The 16,428-nt window shown below is 42.6% G+C and overlaps 1 protein-coding gene across 1 annotated transcript; it reads right to left on the minus strand.

Moving 5' to 3' along the window:
* Positions 1-6,632: 6,632 nt before the first annotated feature.
* On the minus strand, positions 6,633-16,050 carry LOC308302913 (gamma-crystallin S-1-like; the record flags this gene model as incomplete). Its single annotated transcript, XM_080747231.1, has 5 exons — positions 15,811-16,050; positions 13,765-14,039; positions 13,606-13,612; positions 10,378-10,620; positions 6,633-6,908 (listed from the first exon to the last, which is right to left on the minus strand). The coding sequence occupies exons 1-5, from the start codon at positions 15,991-15,993 to the stop codon at positions 6,633-6,635; spliced, it is 984 nt and encodes a 327-aa protein (XP_080603357.1). The 5' UTR covers positions 15,994-16,050.
* Positions 16,051-16,428: the final 378 nt, after the last annotated feature.

The raw sequence follows: 16,428 nt of genomic DNA on the forward strand, positions 1-16,428 counted from the left end.
ATGAATCCTGGGCAGTGGGCACTACACTCCCTCTGCCAACCTGGGGAGAGCAACGGACTGACCTCATGCTTCCTTCTATGCATGAGTCCAAGTTGCTTCTTATCACCTGACGGGGGAGTTTCTCCGGTAGTTGGACGTAGCGCGTGGAAGGAACACGTCATTCCAACCAGTTCCTTTCCCCTCCATCAGGCGCCCCAGCTGGCCAGGGGGAGGCAGTATAGAGACCAGGATTACTGCATGTTTTTTGTGAGGGTACCTACCCTAGGAGACATGGGGAGAACATGCAAACTCCACACAGAAAGGCCCTTTCGCTAACCCCACCTAGGGTGCGGGCACTGATGCTGCGGAGGAGAGAACACGCTTCCAGCGCCCACAGCATCCCTGGCGGGAATCCAACCCAGGACCTGCTAGCTGCGAGGCGACAGCACTACTGACTTCACCACCGTGCCCTGGGTCTCCTATACTTTATGTGGGAACGCAACCAAACGTCTACTACTCAGCCAAGAGGGAATCCCGCCTGGCCAGTGGAGATATTGGACTCATGATCTTTAGGCAGCGCTACTTGTCAATCAGTACTAGTTAGGGATGGGTATCGTTCACCTTTGAATCGATACAATACCTTTTTCGATACCTGGGAATCGATACGATACCCTTTTCGATACCATTTTCGATACTTTTTATTTAGGTTTAACAGAGGTGATGATGATGATCACACAGTGTGGCGGAGCGGAGAGTATAGACGTTGGATAATCATCATAATAATAAACATTATAAGCTATTGTTGGCTATTTTCCACAGTAACGAGTGTAGCCTACTAAAAAGCAGTCATTAAACTCTCAGTAGCCCAACTGTTACAGATGCGACCGGCTAGGGGTGCCTTCCAGAGTATCGAAACGAGGTATCGTTCGTTTTTACGTGAACCGATACCCGATAGTATCGACGCCATGCAATCGATACCATTAAAAGTATCGCAGACAATACCCATCCAGCTAGTACTAGTAGTAGAGTGTCCTAAGTTCCTCAATGGAAGAGCAGGGATACCACCTCATACTAATGCAGGTGTGATACTAATGTTGTATTAGCATACTGTACTCTACCACAGTGTTTCCCAACCTTTTTTCTGCCAGGGCACACTTTTCATTGCCAAATGATACCAGGGCACACCTAGATATACAGTATACGGTGTGTGTGTGGCTTTTTATTTTGAATTATTTTATATTATTTTACAATTTGGCCAATGTTTTACCAGTTATTATATGGTTTGTTGATCACTTTTGATGCAGTAATGGTCTTTTTTCTTTTCTTTCTTGGGGTATTAAAAAGGTTTTAAAAGTCCTTAAATTGTGACTTCACCGTCACATTTCAAAGGGCACACCAAAGGTCTGTGGCACAGTGGTTGAGAAACACTGCTCTACCATACAGATTGGTTCAAATAAACTTCAAGTGAGTTGACTCAGTTACTGGTCGATAGCTACTGTATGTACTGTTTGTGATCCATAATTCGATGGTCTGATCTCTACCCCAAGGGTCTTCAACAGGGGGTCCGGGACCCCTAGGGGGTCCTCAGGAGTTACCACAGGGGGTCCTCCAAATCTTTGTGTGATAGAAGATATTCCTAGAACTTTAGCCAAAAATAGCAGATCTACCGCGAGGCGTTGTGAGCTTGTACTCCATAGATCGGCTATTTTCGGCATAGAAGTTTGGTGTAGACTGTAGAGGAGAAAAAGAGCAGACTAAATATGTACAGAGTGAAAGTTCAAGTTTATTAAGTATTGACGGTTCAAGTGTTTAAATATCTGAAAACACAAATTGACATGAATCCAAAATACACCGATGATTATGCTGTCAAACAATGAAACTATATGGTATATGGGTTGTGGGGGTCCCTGCTTCATCTCTCTCTCGACTAAGGGGTCCTTGGCCTGAAAACGTTGAAGACCCCTGCTCTACACTGAACTGATAGCATTCCCACTGAGGCCAGTCACACCAAGTGCGTTTGTGTGCATGCCAATTGTAAGATCTTAACTTTAAGGCAGTAGTGTGATTTCTTTTAAATGTACTGTAAAATCTGGTTATGGCCTTTAATCGGAGTGAGCAAAAACCAATAAGTCAGCTGGAGTTTTGCCCAATCTTGCGAACGATTTGAACTTTAAAGTGTTTTGTTGAGTTTCTAAATATGCACATGTCAAAGAACATAAGAATAAAAATGTTCTCCCTTCAAACCATTATATTTAAATTCCATCCTCTCCCACCAGTACTTGGCACATGCAGCCAACAGGACGTTTGGTGCAAATAAACATAGGCCTATATTTGCATCTCCTGCTTTCTGACAGAGCAAGCGTTTGTGCGTTGCAAGTGCAAAGTTGTGCATCAAAGCTAGGATGGCAAAGAGGGCTTAATTGACACATTTTGTCCTGCAATTTTAATTTAATTCTATTGTTTGGTAATTCCAAGTAATCCGAGAATTAGACCACCAGGATCTGAAAGAAAGGCAGTAATTGATTTTTTACTTTCAAGGGCTGTGAAAACTAATATTAGTTTGTTTTTGTTTGACATTTATTATCCAAGTTTCTCAGTTTTCAGCATGACCTGTTAGACTGTACGAGACCTCATTCGGAGGTGCATGTTCAACACAATGCACCCTTTACATATCTTCATGTATTCTATTATCGGAGGCCGGTTGTGTTAAGAGGTTCATCTCCTAGGGCTGTGAGGCCTCCCCACCTCCTACAGCAGCCTATACAGGAACCATTTCATTTCTTCACATAGAGAGGAATCGATAGTTGACAGAGTGGAAAGAACAACCTGCATGCTGTAGAACCAATCCCTGAAATCTTTCAGAGTGACTGCCATGCAACCAAAACTGACGTGGTACTTATGAGCTTATTTGTAGTTTGGGGAAGATGGTGTTGCTACATTTGATAAACATAACTCACTATCCTGCTACAGATTGTCAGCTTGACCAAACCCTAAAGTCTTTTAAGCTTACTTTTCTGCTGAATGCCTTATTGTTTGACAAAATATCAGACATAAATTATAATGATATAACAGGTGTGCGTGTGTGTGTGTGTGTGTGTGTGTGTGTGTGTGCGCGCGCGCGCGTGCGTGCGTGCATGGTGCGTGCGCGTGCGTGCGTGGTGCGTGCGCTGGCGTGCATGTGTGGAAGGCCCCTGTACATTTGCTACATATAGACTAGTTACAGGCACGTATAAACTACATTGTTACGATGCGTCCCAATGCGACATGTGCTCGGCTACTATTTTTGCTATTCATTGTCCAATGAATTATATAGAGCTTAGATGCTTAAGATACACTCCAGTTTGACACTGATTTACTCTCTTCTTTATAAGTCATGTTCTGTAATTGTATTTTTCATGCTTTTGCTTTTGATTTGATCCATGGCATTTGGAGTGCCCAAAGCTTCTGTCAGAGATCAGGAAGGATAGCTGACAAGCGCTGCCTCCTTCAGCCCAGAGGGGAGAAGGGGCTGTCTGTCTTCAGATTGAATGTTCTATCTGATGTCTTGCAATGCACACTCAATGATCGGTCCGGATAATTTAACAACTGCATTGTAGAATAAAAAAGTTGTTGTTTTTTTAGCTTGAGACATTTTAATTGTTTTCTTGCCGCTTGATATCTTGGAGCGAGGATGAAATCTTCATGATTTTTACACGTATGTTTCTGCCTTTCCTGGCACTACAGTCTTTTCTATCTCTACAAAGAACACAAATTAATGGGAAAAAGAACTCGCACTGATCTGAAAAAATACAGATGTCTAAAAAAAAAAGGCCTTTTTTTTTTTCAAACTTGCCCATAGGGGAATTTGCATTGCTGGAAGTGGGGCAAAGAAGATAGAAGACAATACTATAGAGGTTTAATTATCCAGCCATCAGAATATGAAAAGGGGGAGACATAGAACTGAGACTAATAATGGAATCACAGGCCTATGTTCTGTGTTTCTCACTCTCTTTTCTTTTTCTCTTCTCTACCATCTAAAGAATTCATTCTCCAAAACGCACTACTTACCCTTCAATCAGCCTCCCATCACCAAGTCCAAAGGGTTTGCAGATGAAGCGCGGGAGACAAAACTCGGATCTCTCGCTTGTGTCCTTTTTATGTGCGAAGCGATTGAAAGTATCATCATCTGAACGTCTTGAGGTGGATAAGGAGCGATCCTGGGACGTTTACCGTTTGCCTGTTTGATGATCGCTGTGCTTACAAACCGTCCTAAGGAAAAGGCCTTCTGATGAGATATGATATCCCATTGTTTTGGATACAGTGTGCCACTATTATGTTTGTTATGCATGTATATACTGTATACATTTGCTAAAGATATAATGAAATCTATTTGAAATATTCTACATAGCATATAGGCTATTCTAAGTGTTGTGCAAATTACAATAATGGTTCTCAAATGCCATGACCGTAAATTGTGGCAGAACCAGGTTAACTTACCTAAGTTGACTAGTTGTAGTACAGTACCTGTCCTGATGGCTTTGTCTCTGGACATGAGTTAATAGTATCTTTGAATACCCCATGGGGTCTAATAATGGCTTTGCTTGGGTTGGGATCACAGATTTCATGTGACCACGTCTATGATATCAGTCATCTACTGCAGGGGTCTTCAACGTTTTCAGGCCAAGGACCCCTTAGCTGAGAGTGAGATGAAGCAGTGACCCCCCCTCTACATATTGTATAAATGTGTGATGCAGATTTTCATCGATTTCATAGATTCATAGACTTGTTTGACAGCACTCTCATCAGTGTATGTTGGATTCATGTTAATGTGTATTTTCAGACAACGTGTATTTAACCACCAACAATATTTAGTAAACTTGACCTTTCACTGTAGTAACACTAAGGAAACCCTAGGGGTCCCGGACCCCCTGTTGAAGACCCCTGATCTACTGTATATATTTGGACAAATAAGTTTCAGTCCTTTCCGACCCCCTTTGAATTCCAGTATACGATGAAAGGCCTAAAAATACAGGAATATTCACAACATGTGAAAGATATTCCATAAACTTCCTTGACCTTATTCGCAGCATGCACAAAAAGCGCGCGTGCAACGAGCAAGCACAGACACACAAGAAAAATAATAAATATATTCTTAAGACATATCACATAACCATAGCCATGACCCATGCGTCCTCCTGTGTGTGCCTTTCAAATGTACTGTATAGTTGCTGTTTTTTGACCACTATTCTATTGAAATCACTGCCCGCTCCGACCCCATTAACCTTTACTTATGACAGAGGCCATGGCAGCCTGTGAATCTCCTCTCATGTCTTATCTGCCTTTGCCCCCCAGGAGATCAGGTCCCATGATGATGCACCCTGTTGCTGCTTCATGCCGTCTGCTGGGTACTGTTGTCCATAGATATCAGAGGACGGAGGGCACATCACTGGACTCATACAGCAAAGCCGACAGTCCTTTAATTGGACATTACTCAAGGCCAAAACTCATATTTCTTGTTGTGCTTGATCTTAAGAGACCCTCAAACGTACTCCCCACTGGGCTTCACATTTCTTTGAATCAATAATTTATGGTCAGTGTTTATTTATTCATGGGTATCTTCGCCAATTACGCACAGTCTAATTAACAATTTCAATAATTGATATTTGTTTCTGAAAGAGCTAAGTATTCCTGGGCTGATGAAATATGCATGAGCAGGGATGAGGGATGACTGGGTTTTGTTTTTTTTGTTCTGAGAGAGCTTGATGCTCCGGGCTAGTACCAGGCCACTTTGACTTCAACTCTTTGAGTCAGCTTTGGCCCTGTGATGTGGGTCTAATATAGGCTTCTTTCATAGACCCAAAGCGCCTGCTTGCTGCCATGTGATCTCATAAAGACTCCTACATGCCCATCCTCAGATAGCCTTCTTTTTTTGTGTTCTTTAATATCTGGCTTCAAAGAACAAGCTTCTGTTTCCTTGATAATTTTGCTTTGTGGATGGGGGGATGACCATGTCATTGCAGACTGCAGCAACTATTGGTCTTGTTAGGGCCCTGATGGTTCTGAATACACTTCTGAGCCTGACTGTGTCCAGATGGAACAGATCCAACGCCCACACCAAAGTGAGCAAGGCCTTCACATTTGACAACTTCAGTGGTCAATGAAAAAACGACAAAGGCCCCCTTTTTAGTTCACTTTCATCAAGTTTTAATTTATTGGAATTCCAATATAGGACATGAGGTTGGGGATTGTACACCGTTCTGCTCTGGGACAACCAAAGCAAGAGTTATCATCACTTGTATCACTATCAGTATTTGCTCAAGCACTGATGGGGGTGTCATTGTCAACTTCACCCAGCAATGCAAAGCCACCCAAAAACCCCAACAGACAGACATGCCAAAACCCCAGTCATTAGCCTACAGTAACATACTTTTTTTTATTTTTACTGTGGCCTTAAATCAACACATTTAATGAGTTGATTTCAGGTTTGGACACCACAGTATCATGACCACAAAGAGACGACACGGGCATTAGAGGGAACAGGAGGGGTTAACAGTAAGGGTGTTATGAGGGTAAAGGTTAATACTTCGTTGCATGGTGCTTTGCTCGACAAAGATGACAAGTCGGACCCGCGGCGAAGCATATAACCGGGCGATGTAGAGGAAAGGATCATCAGTTTACTGTTGCTCGGTGACGCGCCTCAGGGAGCCGAAGGTGGGGCTGGTGCTTCCCCAGTCGCTGTATCTCCTGTACTCGCCGGGGCGCAGGAAGTACTGGCGGCCCCGGTAGTTGGGGTGCTCGTGGAGGATCCAGTAGCCCTCCATGACGTTGGCGGAGGAGATGTCGCGGGTGTGGAACATCTCGTGCAGATCTGGACAGTCCTCGTTGACCTCCATGTTCTGGCCTCGGAACTCTGAGCGCTCAAAGATCTTCATCCTGTAGTTCCCATGGTACTGCAAGGGGAATGAACATCGAGGATGTGAGATTAGTTTTCAGGCCAAGGACCCCTTAGTTGAGAGAAAGATGAAGCAGGGACCCCCACAATCTGTTCATAGATATAGTTTCATTGTTTGACAGCACGATCATCAGTGTATTTTGGATTCATGTCAATGTGTGTTTTCAGATATTTAACCACTTGAACCATCAATACTTAATAAACTTGACCTTTCACTCTGTACTTAGTCTGCTCTTTTCCCCCTCCAAAGCTCTTTGCCGAAAATAGCCGATCTACAAGCTCACAATGCCTCGCAGCGCAAGGCGTTGTGAGCTTGTCGGCTATTTTTGGCTAAAGTTCTCACTGGACACTTTCAAGTGGTTAATATAAGAAAGGGGGTGAAAAAAGTTCCTATCACACAAAAATTTGGAGGACCCCCTGTAGTAACTCTGAGGAGCCCCTAGGGGTCCCGGAGTCCCCGGACCCCCTGTTGAAGACCCCTGATGTAAAATAATTATTTGTAGCGCTACAAAGAAACACAGTTTATGTTTTATTGTTTTGTTCATGTGATTTGTTCTTTCTCTGTGTTTTGCAATCCGTTTCTATCAACCTTTTGCCAGATTTTACTGTAAATAACAATTGCTCTGGTTTCATTTTTCCTGGTTAAGTAAAGATGTAATCGTAATAATAAAAAAGATAATCATGCACTGAAGAGAATAATAACAATCGGACACTAGCATATAGGCATACAGTAGGTGTAATGCCTAGTTTAAACACATCAAGCTGAAGCTTGTGTCTGAATGTATATCAGAGGTAAAAAGCTCCCTGTATCATGATATGAGCCATTAGACACGAAACTGTCAACCTAAATCCGCAATGAGCCAATCACACACACCAAACTGGCAACCTCCTAGATCATTGTTTCTCAAAGTGGGGTCCGGGGACCCCCAGGGGTCCTTGAGGGAGTTCCAGGGGGTCCCCAGCTAATTGATAGTTAGGAACCAAATGGCTGTAACTCAGAGAGAGTACAAATGGAAACAAATGGACCCGTTTTGTCAGAGTTAAATTAACATTGATTTTCAAACTCTCAGAGTTTGGGGTCCGTAGCCTAATGCATGTCAAACTGGTACTCCTTGAAATTAAAATGTTTGAAAATCACAGCTAGAGCCATACAAATCTTCTCTTATGGGGGTCCCTGGCATATCTTTTCAAATGGAGGTCCACAGACTAATAAGTGTCAATTTCAGGGTCCTTGACTTGAAAAAGTTTGAGAACCAATGACCCTACTAGTCACCAAACTGGCAACCTAGACCCTCAACAAGCGGATCTACTAGGCCTACTACACACCAAACTGGCAACTACTGTAGGTCCTCCTCCCCACTGGCAAGTGGCAACAACACAGGTAAACGAGCTCCAGCTGTCAGCTGTCAGTATATGAGTTAAGTTGGTTTGTTGGGCTGCCGTTCGCAATATGTTTGGTTGCTAAATGTCAAAGAAAAGAATAAAGCTGCTGGTGCAGAAAATGTATATAAAAAGAGACGAGGTGGAAGTTAAAACAAAAGGTCCGCTTTTTTGTGTAACCAAATCTTAATCAAAAACGTACCCCACCGTGCAATGTGCGCACAGTGCATGGTGAAAGTCTGAGCGTTGTTGACATTGGTTTTGGTAATTAATGACCTTTCAGTCAGTGTGTCTGTTCAGTGTTCTATGGCTTACTGCTGTAGCTAACACAACTAGCCATGCTGAGGGAAATGGACATGAAGTGAAGTGGTTTAAAGTAACTAGTACATTTACTTTAAGTACAATTATGAGGTATTTGTTTGTGTGTACTACTTCTACTCCACTACATCTCAGAGACAAATATTGTGCTTTTACTCCACTACATTACATCTGAAAACTAGTTAGGCCTACTAGTTACTTTGTAGGTTTTGATTATTATTCAAAAACATACGTTAACCACTTAATTTAATTTTTTTTACAGGACTTTAACTTCTATATTACAGTATTGATACTTTTTCAAGTAACAAATTAAGAGCACTTTTTTCACCACTGCTGTCTTAAGTTGATAGTTGTGCTTTAGGACACTTTATTTATATATATTTATATATACATTATTCGTTCCCTTTCTTGTTGTACCTTGCTCTTACTGTACTTACTGTACCCTGTACTAGTCTGTTCTTGTTTTTTCTTTGTATCTTTTTCATACTTCTCTGTAACTTTGTAAATAACCTTATACTGCTGTGCTGCCTCTGGGCAACTGATTTTCCCCCTTGGGACAGTAAAGGTATCTATCTATCTATCTATCTATCTATCTATCTATCTATCTAAGTCACTGCTAGATATTCTTCTATAGCAAATATAACTAGCCATGGAAAGTGTTGTGTAATGTTTATGACTTTTCTTTCCATTGTCTCATAGTCCCCTGCTGAAAATGGACCACAGCACTATCAACACAACACCTTAATGATGCTGGGAATGAAGCTATTGTTGGTAGGTGTAATATCAGTAGCCTAAAATCAGATAGAAAATTAAACAGGCTACAATATAAAACACTGCCCTTAATGCGTTGTCGTTTCTTTAGACATGTAGTAGTTCCTATTTAATGGACTGTAAACAACATTACAGTCTGAAATTGACTTCTTTTCCCATGCTGTTTCCACAGACACTGGAGCAGCTGAAGGTGAGGACACGTTGATGAAAGAAGCTGATGCTGTGCTATAGCCTAGGTAGGTGTTTTATGTAATATTACATCTGTTTTTTGTTTACACTGAGGCCCCCCTCAGCGCTTTTGGCTCCTACAAGCCTCGACACAGGTTGAGACACAGCTGATGTATTCATATAATACCCACTTGACTTTAGCATGAAACTGGCTTTGGTAAAGACATACTGTAAGGTCCAAGACCATGTCCTGTATCCCCAGTCTCCCCTGCTATCCCCAGCCTCCCCAGCTATCCCCAGTCCCCAACGCACTAGACAGCGATTATATCGTAGCTTACAGCTAGAGAAGAAGCGCTCAGATTTCTTGAGTAAGTAAAAGTAGCCGTCACAATACCGCCACAATGTGTGAATAGTTTTCCTTGAGTAAAATACAAAGGTATTAGCATCAAAATACACGTAAGGTACCAAGTGTAAAAGTGCTGATTATGCGGAAATGCTCATTTCAAAGGTTTACAAAGTGTGTAAATTTTGTCCAAATAAATAGCTGATCTACAGGCTCCTAAACAGTCACATTGCGACACGTTGGGAGCTTGTAGATCGTCCATTTACGAATAGACAAAGTATAAAAAATAAGACTTGATTGATTAATGTGTTTTCTAATAATAATCTAAATCTAGTAACCAACGTTTGCAAATAATTAGGAGTGCAAATTTGCAAATTTGCCTACATTTGAGATGTAGTGGAGAAGAAGGATGTTGGAAAATGTAGTTACTGTACTGTCCACCCCTGGCTATTACAGCCACTATAGGCCATCAATTAGTACTACTCACAGGGGGCACCATGCGACAGGAGCGGATGCAGTCGTTGAAGCCGGCCCAGCGCTGGAAGTCGGGGTACTCTCCCTTGTACAGCATGTACTGGTAGCCGTTATAATTGGCCTTCTCGTAGGCCACCCAGCAGCCACTGTCCACCTTGATGGAGTTGCAGCGACTGAAGTGACTGTGCAGCTCGGCACCGTCACTGCTGCACTCGTAGTGACGCCCCTGGAAGTTGCGGTCTTCGTAGAAGATGATCTACACATTAATAGCAAGAGATGGATTGGGCAGACATCATTAAGCCATTCAGAACGGGGTACAACATTATTTTATCCTTTAACTATTGGAAAAATAGCAGATATACAAGCTCACAGCTCACGAGCTTGTAGATCTGCTATTTTTGGAAAAATAGTGAAAATTTGAATTTGGACCCCGATTCTATAAGTGTCTTTTGAATCCTTCTAAGGTTTTTTGAAAAACCTATGTTTCTATGTCGGCAATCTGGCTTAGCCATCGTCAGAGAAAAGGTCCTTTTCACTTAAATGGAGCTCAGTTAGTCTGTTCTTAAGAGACTACTATGTCAGTGGCTCTCAAACCTTTTCACGTGAAGGACCCCCAAAATGATATTTATTTGGCCACGGACCCCCATTCAACATATTTAGTTCCAGGGACCACCCAGAAGCAAAATTTGAGTTACAAACGTTCGCTTTGAAAATACATATATTCAAAGATTTGCACACATTTTCACAACTTTTTCAAAAAATAGCAGATCTACAAGCTCGCAGCGCGGCATTCGGTGCCGCGCTGTGAGCTTGTATATCTGCTATTTTTCACTGGTTAAAGCATTCAATAATTTTTAGGCCTAAATGGGTTAATATGAGCACAGTTCAAGGGGGGGAAAAAGACCTCACCACACTTTTTACCCTGGAGTAATTGTTCCCAGGAGAGCTCGACTTCAGACTTGTCCAAGTACAGTTTGGGTGATAAAGGACAATGAATTCAGCAGTAATAATGTGCAGCAGTCTGGTTTAATGAACTTGGCCTCTGAGTGCCAATCAGCAGGACCTTCACAGTGCTGCAAGAGCCAGGCTTGTGTAGAGCCATTTGTAATGGAACAGTTTTGTGGCACTTTTATTGGATGTGACATTTTGTCTTACGATGCACACTTCTGTTGCCACGAACCATAATGCTCAAAAAAATCACTGAAATACAACACTAAAAATTAAGAGGAAGAAAATGAAGCAAAGAAATGATCGCCACTTTAGGCCTAGTCTTGTTTTTGTGTCTAATAGGAAGTTCACACACATTTCATTACATCACACACCAGGTGGATGTACACTCCACAGTACATAAAAACAAAGAGAAAACAAATTATAATATGACTTCCATACACAGACAATCTTATAATAATCTCATAACGAATCATGTCTGAATTAAATTTATATCTGGAGTATTTAAAGATAAATTATCTCCCTCTTTAACTGCATTAGCCCTATTTTACACTGCAGCTATTCAGAAATAGCAAATCTAAAAGTTTATAATACGTCACGATGCAACTTGTAGATGTGCATCATTCCCATTTTGAAAATGCCTGCCAATTTTTCTTTTTAAATGGGGACACCAGGGTTAATGTGGTTAAATCATCTACTATCTCAACTCTTTTGCGGAGGAAAAGTTGGTTTCCCAAGATTCAAACACTAACGATGACATTCCAGTTCGCTCTGCACCTCTGTAAAGTGCAATCTTAAAATAATAAATAAATGATTTGAGGCCAACAACTAAATAAATTCCCTAGTTTTTTTTTTACGAGCAGACATCGGTGCAAACAAATGTTGTCGCTACTGCCGCCCACTATTAACGTGCTCATAGATTGTAAATTGCGTGCTTACCTTGCCCATTGTAACTGTTCAAGTTGAGAACACCACAGCAGGCGCTGAGCAGTAGCAGGCCTTTATAGACCCGCTAGTGGATCAGGTCTTTGTAAACCCCGACACAAAGCTCTGTCGCGTCAGCACAATACGCTCTCTATACTCTGCATAACACTATAGGACTGGTGCACGGCAGCAGCTCCTTTGTCTCTGTCAAAGCTCTGTCTGTCTATGGGAAAATACTCCACAACTGCACTTTTCCCAAAGAGGCTACAATAAGAGTTGCAACCTCTGCCTTTATTGGCACGAGTGCCAGCAACGTATAGGCAGAGGGGCCCCTTGTGGACAGGTAGAACAGGGGGTCCCAAACGTTTTCAGGCCAAGCAAGCACCCCCAAATAGCCATATACGTATATGGGGCTTTTACGCCGTGACATCATTTTCAGACCTCCAAGCAGATTTATTGTCAATATCTGTCCCTCGCTATTTCAACAGATTCGAGACAAAAATAACGACTAAAGTATAATTCTACCACTTTCCTTTCAACAACAAAGAGAAGAAAAATTTGTAAATAGTAAAAATAGTAAAAAGATTCGCTTTTTTGGGGGGCAAAAGTTCTCCTCTGCCTACAAAATGATGTCAGACTTAACAGCCCCATGGGGCTTTTAAGCCGTGACATCATTTTGTAGGCAGAGGAGAATCTGCCCCCAGAGCATTTTCTGTCCCTCGCTATTTCAAAAAACAACGACTAAAAAATAACGACTAAAGTATAATTCTAACACTTTCCTTTCAACAACAAAGAGAAGAAAAATGTGTAAATAGTAAAAATAGTAAAAAGATTCACGGAAACTGGGGGCAGAAATTCTCCTCTGCCTACAAAATGATGTCATACTTAACAGCCCCATAGCCTCTGGCTGTGGCCCCCTATTGCAAAAAAAAAAAAACCTTCAGTACATAGTTTGCTCAGTGTCTTGTTCTGATTTGGCACTATAATAATAAAGTTGAATTGAATGAAAATAGCAAAAATAGCCAATCTACAAGCTCACAATGGGTCGCATGTGACATGTTGTGAGCTTGTATATTGGCTATTTTAGCTGTAAAACATATATAATAACTAATACATTATTTTATTTTTGTTATTTTCATTATTATTTTCCCTTTCCTTTCCACTTGACCCCTCTGGCAACCCGTTGCGGTTCCCCACTGTGAAAACCACTGTGCTACTAGTAGAGGAAATAGAATAGCTGTCTTTTTGTGTGTTTTTCCCTAGACAGACCCATCAAATGCCAGTGGGGTTTAATGAGTTGGTAAAACATATAAAAGTGTCATATAACATCATGTCATATGGCACTACTTCTGTCTTCGTACTTCCTCACTCTTGGACTTGAGGGAAAACAAGACTAGCGTGAACAGAAAGGTCAAGGACACAGGTGGTTTGTAAAAAGCAAAGCGTTTAATAGTCAACGTGAGGCGGGTGGAGGAGACAGGAGGAGGTGGTGCTGGTTGGCGCTTGAGAGAGCATGAGAGGGGTTCACTGGGTTCCCATCCTCATCCTCCTGAAGGAGCCCACCATGGGGTTGTGGCAGCCCCAGTCGCCGCAGGCCCTGTACTCGCCGGGGCGCAGGAAGTACTGGCGGCCCCTGTAGTTGGGGTGCTCGTAGAAGATCCAGTAGCCCTCCATGATGTTGCAGGAGAAGATGTCGCGGTAGCGGAAGCGCTCGTACACGTTGGGGCAGTCGTCCATGAACTCCATCATGTGTCCCATCATCTCTGGCCTGTTGAAGATCCTCATCTTGTAGCCTCCTCTATACTGTTGGGGAGAAAGAGAGAGAGAGAGAGAGAGAGAGAGAGATGAAGTGCTTGCTGTGCTACCGTGGGTTGAGACCTTCACTTCATTTACATAGTATTGTACTGAGGGATGGGTATCGACGTTGGATAATCATCATAATAATAAACATTAATTTAGGCTATTGTCGGCTATTTTCCACAGAGTGTAGCCTACTAAAGGAGTCATTAAACTCTCAGTAGCCCTACTGTTACAGATGCGATCAGCCAGGGGTGCGTTGAAACGAGGTATCATTCGTTTTTACTTGAACCGATACCCGATAGTATCGATGTCATGCGATCGATACCATTAAAAGTATCGCAGACGATTGTACTGCAGGTACAGACAGAAAAGTGAGCATATGCTGTAAAATTGTGAGTGCTCTGAGAAACACTCAGGATTCTTCATTGTAGAGGGGTGGGAGGTGCAACACAGGTGTGTCTGTGTCCAACCAAAATCGAACCCGGGATTTTGCGTTTATATGGTCGTCACACCCTCCGTCAGCTACCCTGTGGACTTCATCCACAGAACGTGTCGTGCCCTAGCCTCTGCTACTATTTAACCCATAGATAGATTCAGGCCGGGTACACATTTTAGTGTATGGGAGGGGCTTACAGTACATATTTGTTTTTGTAGGCTAAATTCTGATTAGGTTAGGCCTAAATGGGATAACAGAGGCTAAATAAATAGTAAGGACAATAGTTTGGTTTCTTTTCTTTTTTGGGGTGACTTTTCTGAGCCTTTATTTGATAATACAGTGGAGTGAGAGAGACAGGAATCATGGAATAAGAGTAGGAGAGTGACATGCATGAAATGGCCCTGTCGGCCCGGAAATCGAATGAGGGACAGGACTCACTGTCAGGGCCCATGTGGTACGTATACCCTAACCATTCAGTTTGGTTTAGTTTACACCGTAGCATTTTGGATCGTGACATAATGTGACCCCCCTTTCCCCCCTCTAAACTGTCGGGAACTCTCGACGTGTCTTACGGAACTAGAATGAAGGCAGAGTGTCTTTTGGGGGTCGTATCGTATTCCTTTTAAAGAATGACTGACTCTCCTTGTGGACTTTGCAACAGAGACTTCTGTGCTTTGACCCACCATGGTATCTATAAATGACATCAAAAGGCCCCTGACTGACATAGATTACTAAGGCAGCGTTTGATGTGCAAGATGGCACCAAAACTCCATTGATACAAGGATTCACTGGATTATTTTGTGCTTTAACTATTGAAAAATAGTAGATATACAAGCTCACAGCGCGTGCTGCGAGCTTGTAGATCTGCTATTTTTGAAAAATCGTGAAATTTGTTTGAGTCTTTGAATATTTCAAATCCTTCTAAGGTTTTTTGAAAAACCTATGTTTCTATGTCAGTGGTGCTCAAACTTATTCATGTGAAGGACCCCCAAAATTATATGTATTTGGCCATTGACCCCCATCTCAAAACATTTAGTCCCAGCGACCCCCCCAGAAGCAAAATTTGAGTCACAAATGTTCGCTTAAAAAAGACACATATTCAAAGATTTTCACGACTTTTCAAAAATAGCAAATCTACAAGCTCGCAGCGCGGCACTCGGTGCCGCGCTGTGAGCTTGTAGATCTGCTATTTTTCAATAGCTAAAGTATAAAATAATGAAGGCCCCTCCACTTTGGGCCCTAGTAACTCAGTCCCACTTCCCCCCCTCTCCCCATGTGACGCCCCTGTGTGTGGTGGGTCACCACCAGTCCCATCCGTCAGTGGGACGAGTGACTTACGGGAGGGAACATCTGGCAGGAACGGATGCAGTTGTTGTAGCCCATCCAGCTGTGGTAGTCGGGGTACTCGCCGGGGCCCATGACGTACTGGTAGCCCATGTAGTGGGGCTTCTCGTAGCCCACCCAGTGGCCGCCGGACACGCGGATGGAGTTGCAGCAGTTGAAGTGCCTGTAGGTGTCCATGCAGTCACTGCTGCACTCCCAGTGGCGGCCCTGGAAGTTGCGGCCCTCGTAAAAGATGATCTGGGGTAGGAGGAGGAGGAAGAGAGGAGGACATGGTAGTGTTGAGTCTAAAGCAGGGGTCTTCAACGTTTTCAGGCCAAGGACCCCTTAGTCGAGAGAGAGTGTTGAGCCAGGGACCCCCACAACCCATAGATACCATATAGTTTCATTGTTTGACGGCACAATCATCAGTGTATTTTGGATTATCATGTCAATTTGTGTTTTCAGATATCTAACCACTTGAACTGTCAATACTTAATAAACTTGACCTTTCACACTGTACTTAGTTTGCTCTTTTTCCGCTCTACACCAAACCTCTTTGCCGAAAACTGCGAGGCGTTGTGAGCTTGTAGATCTGCTATTTTTGCCTAAAGTTCTCAGAATATGGACGCTAGG

This window comes from Nannobrachium achirus (assembly GCF_963921795.1).
Source record: "Nannobrachium achirus genome assembly, chromosome: 18".
Classification (NCBI taxonomy): Eukaryota; Metazoa; Chordata; class Actinopteri; order Myctophiformes; family Myctophidae; genus Nannobrachium; species Nannobrachium achirus.